Genomic DNA, 15891 nt, shown 5'->3' on the forward strand with positions numbered 1-15891 from the left:
CCGTGTCCCCTGCATCGGCAGGCGGACTCTCAACCACTGCGCCACCAGGGAAGCCCCATGAGCTTATAATTTTAACAGCACATATTTGACACGACCCAATGATGAATTAATTTTAAGACTTGTCCCAAAGTACACTCAACATTTTAATCATTTGACTTTGCCTTTATGATCTTAAGTCACAAATTTCCTGAGCTTTGGTTTCATCAACAACAAATTGGGGACAATAAAGTCCAAAACACCAGATAGCTGTAAGGTTCAAATGAGATAAATATATGTGAAAGCAGGAGCCTATCTGAAAAACTGTCCCTGTTTTAAATCTGAACGAGAAGTCTTACAGCCTTGGATATTGACCCACGCAAGCTGCTATGTCCTGGAGGATGAATCTTTTCTCCAGATGAGAACATGAAAAGGGCAGAAAAGGTGCAGATATAAAGGTGACCTGGCTGTGACAGAGTACCCTACTGATATGGCTCATCAGGCATTTACCCTACTCCATCCTCTCTCTCTGTTGTTCACTTGGTTAAAAATGTTGACCTTGCTGGATGAGGGATGCTACTCCTTCAGTAGAAAAAAAGGGGAAGGGCTCTGAAGTCATGAGAGCCTTCCTTGTAGAAAAGGGCTTTTGGACTTGAAGGACAGCATCTAGTATGGCATGTATGGGGTATTTAGAGCCCAACTAAAGACTGATAATCGATGGTAATAAACAACAAAATATCTTCTGTATGTTATGACACAGGTATATAAATCTGCCCATTTTTACAATTAAAAAAATCCAGTTCATAATATATTTGGACAGGCAGAACAGTCCAACTTCAAAGAAAACATGTGGCTTTAAAAAACATTGAGATTAAAACATCTATTCGGTTCAACAATTTAAAAACACTAGGTTAAGCAGTGAATTAAAGTGATTGACAAAAGCTTTCACTGGATAAAACAAAGTGATAATTGTATTGAATTTTCTTAATTCATTATTTCAGAATTTAATTATATTGCTTAATATCATCTGAAAAGTCCTACACATGGACAATTCCCATCCAACAGATTTGTAGCTGGGCCACTTTCTCCATTTGGGACAAGTCATATACATTATACTTTTTTACCCATTATTTCTAATTTCTAATTTATTTATAAGTTATTCAATTGATTAAATATTACATTTTAGGATACATCTCAGCTTTTCCCCATATATGCCAGAATGGTGACTAAGGACACAAGTGAACGTTTAACTTGTTTAAACATGTACTGCAATACACATTATCATTTTGATAAAAAGTAATGACTTTGAGTTATGAGATTTACAAGTTAGCAAATAACAAGTAGTAATACAGCAAATAATTCAAGAAAACAACCTCAGTAATACAGATGTCTATTTTATTAAAAAAGTTACAAACAGGTGGACTGCAGGGTCGTCTTACAAAATGACAAGAATGAAATCTATTGGAAAAATTTTACTTTTACAAATCTTTATAGGTCATTGTTCAATGTTTGTACTTGTTATTCGAGACTTTTTACCTTTCATTGATAAAGTTACAGTACATTAGATCCATGATAATAGGTTACATGATTTTATTTGCAGAGCCCTACTGCAGTGATTTGAACAACTCCTAAACAGATGCCACAGTAAAGATGAGACATATATTGCATTTAATATTAATTTATTATCCTAATAAGCAACTTGACATGCAATCTATTGAGGAAGCTAAAATAACTTTTGGTCCCTTTTCTTAAAATGTGCTGGAGAAACCACCTTTAAATCACTTTCCCCTGATTCCTGTGATCCTAAGTGAATTCAAGTTAAACTTGCTGCTGAGGTCAGCGACAGAGAGAGCGAGAGAGAGCGAGAGAGAGCAAGAGAATGGGAACTATCCATAGGAAAGAAACACTGTATTAAAAAAAATCCATCTGCAGAAAACTTAAATCATTATGAATTATTTGATTCCTTTAGAATTTCACAAAGCTAATAAAGATGAACCACAATCACTTAACCTACTTTGAACTGAGTGTTTGGTTTTAAGTTTGGTGTTAAAGTGCAAACTTAAATTAGGTATTCATTTCAAGCAGTTTATAAATAAGAAACAAAGTTTCAATTGCCTCCACCCTTACAATCTCACCATAAAATTCAAAATCTAAAATCAAGAGTTCACTTTGAGGGAATTTGATCAGGAATCAAATGCAACACGATTTTAAAAAAGGAAATCAAAGTTTAATTAATTTCTACGCAATAATTAATGGTCACGCTGACCAATAAATCACATGAATGTAGATAACACTTTATTTGAACATCACACACAATATAAATTTAAAATTGCCACACCCTTCCAAAAACCATCACTGCATATATTAGAGCTTTCCTTGACAAAGTTATTGAGCTATTATTATAGAGCAAAAGTATAGTTTTGGTTTTTTTTTGTTTTGTTTTATTTAGAAGCATGTTCAAATGACTAAAGCTGGGCTCCTAAAATCGAGAACTTTGGTGCAGTAGGTGAGCTGCAGTTATTAACTTCTGCAAATTAAAAGCACACAATTAAAACCAAATAAAAACCCAACAACAAAATACTGTCAAACTTACAAAATTTTTAAATCATTGCTAGAAAAAGCGCTCGTCATGATGTTAAAACTGAACCACAAGATTACTCTTTATAAGTTTTCTTTCTGCTTCTATACCTGTGTTACTGTTAAAATGTTCAAGTATTCAGACAAAATGTGCTGATTAGGTAAACAACATGGAAGGCAATGGCTATTAGAAGCACATTTGCAAAAAAACAAAAACAAAAACAAAACGCCCAGAGACTTGGCGCTATCCTCCCTCCTGTTACACAGATTTTTGTCTCTACTACAAACATGCTTCTTGAGAAATAACTAAAAAGCAATTGTGATAGTGCAAGAAAACTTTAACAAATATTGCTTTAAACTATTACTCGGAAAGACAAATATTAAGAACTAGAAACTGTATATGATTTTATTTGAATTTAATTTTACATGTGCAGAAGTCTACTAGATGTCAATTACAAGCCTGACAGGCAAAGCTGAGCTATCTCTGTTTAGGTATACAATTAATTTACCATGGATACAATATCCCTCTTCAAAGGCATTGCTAAGTAGGTCATAACTAAATTTAGAACTTCACAGAAAGGAAAATGTTACTGCTGCAATTTGATGCTGTAAATGAGATTAACACATGTGAAAACCTAATGGAATCAAATGCTTAACTCTTCAGCTAAATGCTGTACAGTCAATTTCAAATATCAATTGTAACTTTCAGAACATTTTAATTACAAAAACACATCACAAACTGCACTTGAAGAAAAGGGATATTCCATCCATACAGGTAAAATGTGATCTTCAGTTTCTTTTTACAACACTGCCACACGTAAACAAAGGCTCAAAGTATTAACCAACCATTTAAAGGAGAAAGATTTTACAAATAGAATGAAGCACTGGTGCGAGGTAATATACAGAAGTAACCATTTGTTTAAGGCTCAATTTTTCTCCATTATAACGTTCTTTTAAAAGGCATTGAGTAGGTAATACTGAGTTTGAGTATTTAATAAATACAAGTTGAGAAACTGATTAAAGAAATCAATTAAAATATTAAAAATTAATTCTTGCATATTAGCCATCAATAAGAACTTAGAAAGCTACAAAAGGACTGATTGATAAAGAACAGATTTTAAACATATGGTAAACGTGCTAAGCATTCCTGTTTAAGGTCAATGGATCTTGAAGGCCAAAGACCTTATGCACTTAATTAGATGTATGGCAACATGCTGTAATAGAGACAGGTTTACCAAGGCTCAGTTCTGCAACCCAGGTTGTAAAGTTCTCCAAAGCAGCATCTGTGCAAATTTCCTCTGAGTTTTATCTGCAATTAAGATTAAAATGTCATTAAAATGTAGAAATATAGATTAGTTTAAAATGAAAACACTGACAACAGATCTCTATACACATGCAGGTGGTACCAGAATCGTAAAGTGGAATTTCACTGTGTTCCCCATAAATTTAAGCAAAAATAATTTTCTGTGGTCCAAAAGAATCATTAAATTTTAGCAACACTATAATGATGCATTGGATGTAGTATACTGTAACTTTTATTTTTTAAAATATTATATTTTATAAAGTATACAATATTAAAAATGTTATTACGTGTTTAAAAGATCTTACAGTGTAAAAGTGGCAAATGTCACTTCTACTTTGAATTTGATCTCTTCATGTTTTTAATGGGAAATAGTATTAGAATTAAATGTATACTGATTATGAACTAACTTGACAATATGCAAAACTTCAAAAGTTAGGGTTTTTTTGAGATTTTAAAATAAGAAAATGTAATTCAATCAAGGTCTAGCTATCAAGCATCTACTAGGTACCCCGACTTGGGTTAGATGCTAGGTGACAGCAGTAGTTCAAGTTTCCCACTCTGGTCTGCCCTCTTCAGTACATCCTCCCAACCATAAAAGCTTCTCCTATGATTGAGATTTCTCAGTCTCTGCTCTTAGAATTGGTAGACTTCCGCCCTCCTAATTAATACCAGGGGGAAAAAAATCTATCATTCAGACACAATGTCTTTTAAATATGCTGGATCACCAAAGTGCTTCTAGGGGAATGGAATTACATTTTTTAGTGTAAAAGATTAAAATTGTTAAATAAAGCCAGAAACAAAGAGTAGAATAGCAACTATGAAACAATGCCAAGTGAAACCAACTTAAGATCATCTTAGGGCCCTACCAATGTTTATACATGCATAATTTTAATTTCATTTGACAGCTACACATCTATTCGTGTTCAAAGAGCCTGAGAGAACTCTTTATTACCAGCTATATCATAAAAATGATTAGTTTTAAAGAACGTCTCTCCACTCATTATTACTGAAATTCTGCCACCTAAACGCATTAGGAAAAACAGAACAAAAGTTTGCCTCTTTAGAAATCATTAAAGAAAACTTTTTCTTCCAATTAAAATTAAGACTTTCTTCACATTAACGCAAGTTGTTAATTAGGACACTGGTTATTTAAGCTTGGGCAAGTCCAGTTTCCTCAACATTAAAATAAGGATAAAAATTCTTTCCCGACAGGGTTGTGGTAAACATTACATAAGGTACTATGTGAAAGCACCTTACATGTCAAATGTCAGGTAACTCTTTTATTTCTCAACTATGTTATAAATTTCTAGAAGACCAGGATAAAGCCTTTGATATCCAAATTAAAGACCTTTATATTTTTATTTTTAGCCTCATTTCAATTTTTATACCTATTTGAACACAACAGTATTTCACTATATATTCAGTTCATTGTGAGGACTCTTTTTCAGATCAGACTTTCGTCAATTAATATGAATTAGTAAGTTGACTATAAATTTTAACCCACATTTTTCAAAATAAACAATTATAAAGAGTTTAGGATTTCCAAATATGAATATGTCTCTTAAATAGGGAAGACTTGGATGATTTAATAGTTCAGGCATTCTCTGAAATCAAATTGAGGAAGTAGTAATTATTTCTAGCCAAAATAAACATTAAGAATACATACCAGCTTATTAACCATAATCTACATTATATAAAACGTGATAAATGCATTATTTCCCACCCTCTAAAAACCTGGTTAATACTTGGTCTATCCACATTCCACAGGATGACGATACTCCAGTGAAATCAAGAGACATAGATAAATCCCGGGTCAGATTCAACAGTATTAATATGAGGCATACCATTAAACAAAGTATTAATACCAACTACTTTTCAAGAGAGTAATAAATTTTAATTCTCTGCAGTAATAAATTCTGAGGCAAAAGCTTGCATTAAGCCAAAAGTACAGTCTCTCTCAGATTAGAAGTTCACTGAATGCAAAATGTAAATGTTAATGCTCCACACTGTGAAAGCAAAATTTTCAGTGTACTAACAACTCTTATTCATTTAAAAAACATTCCAGAAGTTTTAAAGGCAGCTGGTCAAAGTTATACTTTTTAACTCCCAGGATATCACATCCAGACACACTGCAAAAGTATAACATGCTACTTGTGAGATAGAACACAAGTGATCCTTGTCCTTACTCTCAAGTTTCCAGCAAGACACCCAACAAATCTGAACTCTGGAAGCTTCTGCTCAAATTCTTGCTTAACTGGTTTCACTTTTCCACTTTTTTCTAATTAGATTTTGTTAGGAAAGAATAAAAAAAAAATCCCAAACAACAGTCCAAACCTTTTGCTCAGGAAATTATGAAATAGGGTCTCCCAAGTGGGATAAATTGGTACACTAGAGTACCAAACACAGAACTGAAAGAACAAAGATCATTATTTATGTCAGCGTGAAGAAAAAGGGAGACTCTTGATTCAAGACTAGCACATCATTTCACGTGGCAGCAGAATGCCTGGGATATTAACAAAGGCTCCTAAAAGGCTTAGCAGTTTATGAATGCCTTTCTAGCTTAGCTGGATTTAGCATTTCTAAATACAATGGCATTTACTAGCATTCTTTTTAGCAAATATAAATGTGCAACCATAATCAATTTTAACTTTTTCCAGTTTTATACATACGATATTCTGGGGACGTAACCAAAGGAACTTTTTAAAAAATAAATTTCGTTTCACATTTTTTACTTGGCATTTTCATATCCAAGTTAAACATTAATTATATTAGCAAAGCACTAGGCTAGAATTCTGTTGATAGAGTTGTTTTTTGTCAAATATCTTGCTTGTTTCTCCACTGTAATTTGCGTAACACTCATGAAGCTTATTAGGGGGTGGAGTGAGAGAACTAGGGTCATTAAAAGTGCTCATCTGTCACCCATTAAACATAGACAGCAGAAGCTGAACCTATGGCATAGAATCCTCAAGTGGAAGGTGAACCGGGCTTTAAGAAGAACATGCACACTCAAAGTTTACAGTAAACCCAGGGTAAAAAGGAAAAGCGATTTTTCTTACGTCCTAGACCTAAAATCTCTAAGTTTAAAATTAATATGATGAATTCAATTCTGAGATCTCAAACAGTATGATCATGCCCCCTGATAATCAGCAGCAGTGTAAGCCCAATGATCTGATCCTAGCTGCTAGCTCTGAATTAAACCAGGTAGGGCACTGCTTCCCTCAACTCTAAATTGCTTTTTCTGAATCCCATACTCCTAAGACTGTGGCTAATCAAAGGAATTTGGGAGTATGTTTTTAGTAGGATAAGTTTTTCCAACAGCTGACAGGATTTAAGTTTTTCTTGGTGATATTATCTTCTGGATTTTAGAATTCCACTGAGAAGTACTCCCACGAGGAGAATCTTTCCTGAAGTATGGCTAGAATACTTCCTCGGTGGCAATTCGCCAACTCCATGATGCAATTTTTGTTAATTCTACTGATGGCTCATTCTAAGCTAGAGAGGTAAAAGAGTAAAAGTGAATGGCTCAAACGGGAGACGCAAGAGGGAAGAGATATGGGAACATATGTATATGTATAACTGATTCACTTTGTTGTAAAGCAGAAACTAACACACCATTGTAAAGCAATTATACTCCAATAAAGATGTTAAAAAAAAAAGCCTAATCTTGAGGTTAAAAGGAAGCAGTTGAAGTGGGAACAGATATACAAAGAGTCATTCTAATCACAGACACCTCCACACCCAGAGCAGGTCTAACTAGGCACCTATCCACCCTGAACAGTCCCAAACCATGAACCTTGTGGGGGTCAGTGAAGGTCTGGCAGAATTAGTGGGCAGAAAGGACAAGGCAACTCTGTTCTTCCCTTTTCCCCCAGGTCCATTGCAGATCTATATGGTACACACTATCCCAAGGAATGCTTTCTCCTCCACTCAGGGCCGCTGTGTCACAGGCTCCATTCTGGCTCACTATGTGAACTGGATGACAAACGAGCATTTAAAGTAAGCTATTTTCTCCAAAGTGATACGCAAGATAGGGCAGGGGGGAAAAAAGGAAGTATCTATCTAAACTGTAACTTCAACAATAGAATTCCACTCCAGTGTTTTACTGATATGATTAATATTTAACTTGGATATGAAAATGCCAGCATTTTAAAGTACAAAATGTGATTTAATGTTCATGATTTCCCCCTCACATCTGCTAAATCCCCGGCATATCATATCTAATTAAAAGCTGGAAAAAAGATTAGAAACAATTCTGATTCCACATATTTATTTACTTTTTTAAAAACCTGAAAATGCTAATCAATTCCACTGTGTTTAGAAATAGTAAGGCCAGCTAGACTGAAATGACATTCATAGATGGCTCAGCCCTTCAGGAGCCTTTGTTAACATCCCGGGCATTCTGCCGCCACGTGAAATGATGTACTAGTCTTGAATCAAGAATCTCCCTTTTTCTTCGGGCTGACATATATAATGAACTGAGGCTGACATAAATAATGATCTTTGTTCTTTCAGTTTGATTCCCGGTGTTTGGTACTCTTATGCACCACTTACTCTCGTTGAGACAACCCGTCCATAATACACAGAGAAAAATAGGATAAAATCCTGCAGGAGACCTTCAAGCTGTAGTAAAGAACACCTTCTTTTATTCCTGTTTTATTTTTTTAAAAAAACCAATAATAATTTCTGTCAATACTGGACTGACATACAGGAATCCTTGAAAAAATAATCTTTAAAAACATTCTATTTGCCAAAAGAGTATTTACCAAATGATCGCATTTAAGGAATAAGTTTACTGTACTTCCCTAACAGAATATTTTTAGGATATTATTTCCTTTCTTTCTGGCATTCCCTCTGTTTGGAAATCACCTCTACCCCTCCCCCCATCCACTCAAATCCTACCCATTCTTCAAGGCCTGACTCAAATGCTACTGCTGCCCAGTTCCTCTAAATCAGTGGTTCTTAACCAGGGGCAATTTTGTCCCCCAGGAGACACCTGGTGATGTCTGGAAATATTACTGTTCATCACAACAGAGGGGTGGGGGGAATGCTCTTGGCATCTAGTAGGTAGAGGCTAGGGATGCTGCTAAACATTCTGCAATGCACAGGATGGTCCCTACAGCAAAGAGTCCTGAATGTTGAGAACCTGCTCTAACTGAACGTGGTCTCTCCTTTCCCTGAAACCCCACAGCACTGTGATTTACTTCTTTTATAGTATTATGAGATTATTAACAAAACACTCATCGTTCTCAACGACAGTGTCTCACAACAGCCAAATGTCAACTATTTACACCAATACAGGGGAACGATGATACAGTTAATAAAACCAAGACAGGGCTGCAACACTGACCTGGGTTTCTAGTATACTTCTGCTGCACAGTAAATGAAGTCCTTCAAAGCAGTTGATGGCAGGTTCCGCAGGTCAGTAAGGAAACCAGCCACGAAAGCAGTGCATAAGGAATCTGGCATTGCTTCCAAACTTACAGTAAGATTACTGCCAGTGGGAGGGTGAAAGGTGAGGAAACAATCCTGGGAGCCATGCAGATAAACAGGTGTTGGGCAACCGACTGGTGACTCAAATTCAAGAGTGGTAAGAACTGAATGGGAGGAATTATCAGCAGTAATGCTCAGAACATTAATATATTTTCCCTTTCAATTAAGAGAAACCAACTTACAACAATCACAGTTCTTCTGACTTACTTGAGTCTTACTATCTCTAATTTGGACAAGGTACTCTTCTAAATATTAAGGACAAACATTTCCCAAATCACCTTTATTTGTCAAAGTTTGATCTTCAATCTAAATCTGGGACTGATAGACTTCAGAGCTCTATGACTCAAGCTACAGGACTCAGAATCCATCACCTATTTTTTCAAATAAATAGTAAGCAAGCACAACCACAAACTTTACGGACCTCCAATTACAGATACCTGTGCACATCAGTTCAATTTTATTTGATAGCAAAAAAACCCACTGCATATAGTGTGCTTTGTTCTAAAAGATCTTGGTCAGGAGACTCCCTATAACATTTTCAGAAATCCAGCTGATTAGATATTTTATTTCAAGACTCACACCACCTTCAATTGTGTATTCTGCTTATATAAACCAAACAAAAACTACACAGGCAACTTAACCCATTATTATAAAAATGAGCAATTATTGTTATTAATATTTTCTGATTTCAGTACCTTAGTTAACAAAAAATATAAACATAGTTTCCTTGAGATATTAAAGTCTACTTAATCATTCTTGTAGGTAACCAAACAGATTAAAAGTAATTTAGATCACAAAAGCTGCAAAATGAAATAAACTCAGAAATAACTCAGAATAAGAAATCTTTAAAAATAGCTTTAGACATTACTCATTTGCCAATTTGACTAAGACAGTGGCCCTCTACATGTGAGACCAATTTTATTCAGTTTCCTTCCTACAGCTGTTTACATTAATGACGGAAAAAAACTGGGAACATTTTGCAGGAGCTGGTTAATCTTTTATAAAGATGATAAAACTAAAATGCATACGCTTACGTCATTTGCCTGGTTAAAAGTGTCAGATAGAGAAGTAGAGCATAATGGTAAAGATGCGACACCACACAGAACTTGCTCAAACTTGAAGCTGGCTCACAATTTAAGAAGAGACATTGTTGTATCAAGAACCCTGGACTCAATCACCTACATAGGCCTGTTCCTGCCTCAAAAAACTATATTGCAAGTGTCATGCTATCAACAAAACATATGCTGGGCTACAGTCTGCACAGTGACACTATATGATAACAGATGGAGCTAGGTATAAGACAATAAATGTGTTTTCATCTCACTCTGGTATGCTCAAAAACTGATGAGTGAAAGCATTTTGAATAAAGCACTGTTGTCATCCTTCATTTTCAAAGATGACACTAGCTGACAGAAGATCTTGTCTGAAAAGATAAATTAGGGACTGTTAGTCTTTTCTCCAGGGAGCACATATAAAGCCAGACCTTTGATTAGGAATCATCTCTGCGATCTGAAATGACTGTTGCCATTTGCAACACTGTCTCTTAGACTTGAGGTCAGTCTTGGCTCAAAACAATCAATTCCATTCCTGATATTGTCAGGCTAGTCTGGCATTTTCTGTGGTTTCTCAGTCATCCAGGATATTTGTTGTCTTATCTTATAATCTAAGTATTATTGTCTAAGTGAGACTATCTGCCCAATTACAATCTAGATTAAAAGATCATGACATGAATAAAATAATCTCATTTTAAATGCTCAGTAAGTTTTATATAACCTTACTTTTCCAAAAACACACTCATTAAATAAACCTTTATTAAGTTATTTAGCCCAATGAAAGGTTTGAAGATTTTACTATTGTTCTTATTAACTCCATTATTTATTAAACTGAATACATATTTTCCTAGGTTTGGGATTGTCCGTTCTAAACACATCACAGATGATTTCACCAGATTCTCATCTGGACCATATATTCATAATGAAGTCAAGGTACATTTTGGCACTATAATTTATTATTATCAGAGGTCACTTAAGCCCCTCCAGTGCAAGGTGCAGATGAACTTGATTAAATAATCATCCTGTAAATCTAGCACTTGGGTGATTAGTAAATTGATGATTTCAATTACAGCAGCTCTCCAGCCCAGAAAAGAAAAGCATAGATAACACAAAACTAATCATCTTCTCAAATTATTACTGGATGCTCTCCCATGCATTTTGGATGCTACATCACCAAAACAGGGAAAAGGTGTATCATCCTTTAACTTACCCCACCCCAAAGGAATGTTACCAGAGAGAGAAGAACAGTAAGTCGCTTTAAAAAACAAATCTTGGTGATGGGAATACAGGCAATTTCTTACCTTCATTTTACTGACCTGTATTTTTTTCTATTTTCTACACTGAATGTTGACTATTTTGCGCTAAGGGAAATATTATTTTAAAAATAAAGAAATTTAAGGTAGCACAATGTGTATTATTAGTATTACCCGGCTTTTTGTTCCACTTGACCAAAAACATAAGGTTCCATCAACAACTAACCTGCTCGGTATGGCCATGATTGAGGTTATCTTTTTTTTACTGGACAACGCAAGTTGTACAACACTGATCTTGCTTCTCGGGCAGGGAAGAATAGTTCATTTGCCTGACGATCTCGGCAAAAAGTTCATCCACCATTGATTTACTTTTTGCCGATGTCTCCATGAAAGGACAGCCCCATTCTTGAGCCAGAGCTCTGCCTTCTGAAGACATAACCTCTCTTTCTGGTTCCAGATCCACTTTATTTCCTACCAGGATCAGTGGGACTTTTTCATATCTCTTCACTCTGACAATCTGATCTCTCATTGGCTTGATATCCTATGTAAACAGTCACAAAGAGAAAGGAAAAAAATTATGCTATTTGCATAACCATAAAAGAAATATTGCAAGAAGTCATCCTTCAGTAAGTAGAGAAAGCTGAATCCAAAATAAAACCACACACCCAAATAGAGAAAATGTCATTTTCTCCATTGAAGTAGGAACTAGATAATTTCCACAGACCCTACCTGCTGGATTTCTGTCAAGAATATAAAATGTAGGTTGCACACTAACTTCGGGACTCATTTAATCACTTCCTTCCCTCAGTCGATACTGATTTAAAAAGCAAATTCCCAAATATGATGACTCCATTTGTACAAAAGGGTGTCTGGCCATGTCCTTAAACCTGCCGGCTTGTCATCACTCCTGATAACACCTGTTATCCTAGCACAGGATGGCAGCATCTATGCATTCCTAGCCATTTAGCAAGAGCGCTTGAGAGAAAGTGTTTTAGGTGGGAACAAAAACACTGCTTTGTGTCTAGAAGACCAAAGTTAAAAACAGATTCACACACTTCAATGTTTCATTTTAAATGTAACGGTATGCCTTTATCCTCAAAATACACTTCAATGTTAGAAATTACAGTACACTAGTGAGCAGCTCCTGGGAGGGACAATGCAGGGGGAAGTCTGGGTGGGAAGAAGTCAAACTTTCCTTTGCCTACGTTTGGTTTTACAACTGGAATTTTCTCCCACATGTATTACTTTTTCTAAGTAATTACAATTAATTACAAAAGATAAGAGCCTTAACAATTCTCTAGGAGGGTGAACTTTGGGGGGGGCGGGTAGTACTGATTTAAGATGTGTTACAGATTTAATACTAACATTACAGTTTTTTGGATTTTTTTGTAACTTAAAAGATTTGACTTAAATATAACACGTGTTTAATTTGAATAGTTACAGTGCACAGTATTCACTTGCAGGATGAAGGAAAAACAAGGGACTGAAAATTTACAAAAACATACAGTTATTTGATATTTGTTACAATTTTGTTTGATCACATATCAATTCAGTCTTCTAGGTTAAGCTTCTTTTCCCTGTGTCCTTATGGAAACACAAGTTCAGCTGAGAATCCAAATTTATGGCATTTGGGCTTAAAAGAGTTTAAGTCTCCATTGAAATAATGGCAGTTTTTCACTCTCTATTTCTGTGTATAAAAGAAGTAGCTATAATGGATATCTTATGAAAAACCCTTCAAAAGACTGCCAGCCTCAAGAGAGTCAGCTAATAGAATAACAAATGTCCCAAGGATCCTTTAGAAAGAAAACGCCTGTCAAATAGCACATTGGTACTTTCTGGTGAAAAATGCTTTTATAATAGTAATGCTTTGGAATTTAAGCCTACATAAAATGAACTTTAGTTTGGTCACAATAACTTTGTTTCACTTACCCACAACTTATTATCTTTAAAAGAAAAAAAAAAATCCTGAAGTTGCTATATCTGGTTACTAGAAAAGCTCACTGTAGTACTTTGAGTTAAAATACTAAGAAAAGTGGAATTAGCACATTGGCTTGGCTAAAGCACTTAATGTCTCTTAAATAAGCAACATTAGTGCATACCTTTAAATGCAGAAAAAAATATCCATTTCTTAAATCAATGGAGGTCAATATAACGGGTCAATATGAGGTCATTTATTTTCAAGGAATAAATAGCAACATTTATTGCATCTCTTGAAATAATGTTAAACCTCCAGTCTGTCTTCCAGTGAAGGACACGACAGATTTTCCGAAGAAATTGGACCACCTCCAGTTCGGCCACCGGCCGGGGGTTAGAAATCTGCACTTGTTCAGTGTTCCCAGTTCCACACATTTTCTATAAATATTGTCAATGTTATCAGAAACGATTTGGATGAACTGCAAAAAAGGAGAGTCATTCTAGATTTTTGTTCGTTATTAATTCTAGGTACTAGTCTTTTCAATTAGTAACTTCCCTTCACACGCCCCAAGTAAGTAAAATGCCTAGAAGGCAGGTCTTGAGTTCTTCATCTTGCAGCCCTAAGATTTATAAATCTGGCTGAGAGACTTGGCTGAGAACAGAGAGGGGGAGGGGGGAAGCAGACGCAGAGGAGTTATCTGTGCAACAGATAATCGGCTCCAAATAATTTTCCTTCTGAAGTGCTCTATTTGCCCGAGATTATCTTTTAAATGTTGTTTTGTTGAGTACATTAACCAAGACTTGTTGACTTGGACAAGCAACTTCAGAAGGCTATACAGTCCAGGCTAAATATACACAAGCTGACATTTCTTTTTCACTTCTCTTTCACTTAAAAATAACTTTAAAACATTTGTTGACGGTTGAGACTTTAGTCCTCTCTACAGAAACAACTCAATACTTTTCCGTGCCAGGAGTAACCTCAAAAATGCGCCATGTCTAACTTTCAAAAGCAAAACACAGTCATTTACGCACGGTGCAAGCAAACCAGAAGTAAATGTAGGATTACCACACCCCCTTCTAACAAATTACAAGACTTGGTTTGGTTACCTGAAAAGACTGTTGATTAACCAGACTATAAACCAGGATGAAACCTTGGCCGTTTTTGATGTAGAGATCTCTCATGGAGGCAAACTGCTCAGTTCCTGCGGTGTCCAGAATTTCCAGCACGGAGGGGGAAGAGTCCACTTCGATCTCTTTGCGGTAGAAATCTTCAATGGTGGGGTCATATTTCTCAATGAAAGTCCCAGTGACAAACTGCACAGTCAGGGCAGATTTGCCAACCCCTCCGCTCCCTAACACCACTACCTTGTATTCCCTCATGAGTCTCACCTTCCCCAACTCCTACCAGAGAGAGGGAAAAATTACACCCCGCTCGCTGCGGCGCGGCCCTGGGAGGCGGAAGGTGGGCGGAAATCTGCGAACCCGGGAGGAGAGTGCAGAGCAGCCGAGGGCCCAACGAGGGAAGAAGAGGAAGTTAAAGGAGGGGGAGGGGAAAGAGCGAAGTGTCGGGGTGGGTGGGGATGGGATGGTAATGCCCTTCCTATAGGAACTGAAGCCCAGGCAGGGGGCGTGGGGAGAGGGCGAGCCAGGAGCAGCCCGGAGTGGGGGGGGGAGGCGAGGCGCACCCCCCGGAGGGAAGGGGTGGGCGCCGCAGGACCGACGGGGGCTCCCGCGGGAAGGCGGGCGTCGGAGGAGCCCGCGGCCGGGGGCTGCCCCGTACCCCTCCCCCGCCCTTCACACAAAGGGGCCCAAGGACCCCGCTTCCTGCTAGCGCCGCCGAGCCGGCCCGGGCCTGTGTGCTCTGCTCCAGTCTCTGCTGCCCGGACGGGTCTCTGGGCCGCGGCTCCCACGGGCGTCGTCCGACCTGTGATGGGGCGGGGAGAGGGCGCGCGTTACCCGCCGGACCCCCGCCCGCCCCAGCCGGGCAGCCCGGCCGGCCGCCTCCCCTCCCGCCCCCCCGGCTCCCGCCCGGACACGGCCACCGCCGCCAACACCGCCGCCGCTTACCCTGCCGTCCGCACCCGCCCGGCCGGCTCTGTCACGCCAAGGCCATGGCCGTCGGCCGGCTCCTTGGTCTCACCGCCGCCCCTGCGCTGCGGCTCGCAGAGGGATAAAGGGGCGGGGGCCGTCCGGCGGCGCCGGCGGCCGCTGGGACTCCAGGCGAACCCACCTCTTTTTTTTTCTCACCCCCCACCCCCCCCCACCGCACACACCCGGAAGGGTTTCCCTGACACACTGGTTGGGGTGCCCCCGTTCCCCGCGACTG

General features: G+C 37.8%; 1 protein-coding gene and 1 long non-coding RNA gene across 3 annotated transcripts in view; both read right to left on the reverse strand.

The window, feature by feature from the left end:
- Positions 1-1350: 1350 nt before the first annotated feature.
- LOC129391726 (uncharacterized) lies at positions 1351-11867 on the reverse strand. Its single transcript, XR_008616373.1, has 2 exons — positions 9204-11867; positions 1351-3862 (listed from the first exon to the last, which is right to left on the reverse strand). It is a non-coding gene; the product is annotated as an uncharacterized lncRNA (long non-coding RNA).
- Positions 11868-11877: 10 nt separating this feature from the next.
- The window catches only part of RAP2C (RAP2C, member of RAS oncogene family), a 5425-nt gene continuing 1411 nt past the window's right edge, over positions 11878-15891 (reverse strand). The window contains exons 1-3 of one of the 2 annotated variants that reach the window (XM_007130408.4): positions 15633-15773; positions 14673-15489; positions 11878-12192 (exon numbers count right to left, since the gene is read on the reverse strand). In XM_007130408.4, the coding sequence (XP_007130470.1) occupies positions 11914-12192; positions 14673-14945 (552 nt within the window). In that variant the 5' untranslated portion in view covers positions 14946-15489; positions 15633-15773 and the 3' untranslated portion in view covers positions 11878-11913. Of the gene's footprint in view, positions 12193-14672; positions 15490-15632; positions 15774-15891 lie in introns of those variants that run through there. The other variant, XM_028482529.2, reaches the window with a different exon arrangement.

Source organism: Physeter macrocephalus, chromosome 21 (genome assembly GCF_002837175.3).
Source record: "Physeter macrocephalus isolate SW-GA chromosome 21, ASM283717v5, whole genome shotgun sequence".
Taxonomy (NCBI): domain Eukaryota; kingdom Metazoa; phylum Chordata; class Mammalia; order Artiodactyla; family Physeteridae; genus Physeter; species Physeter macrocephalus.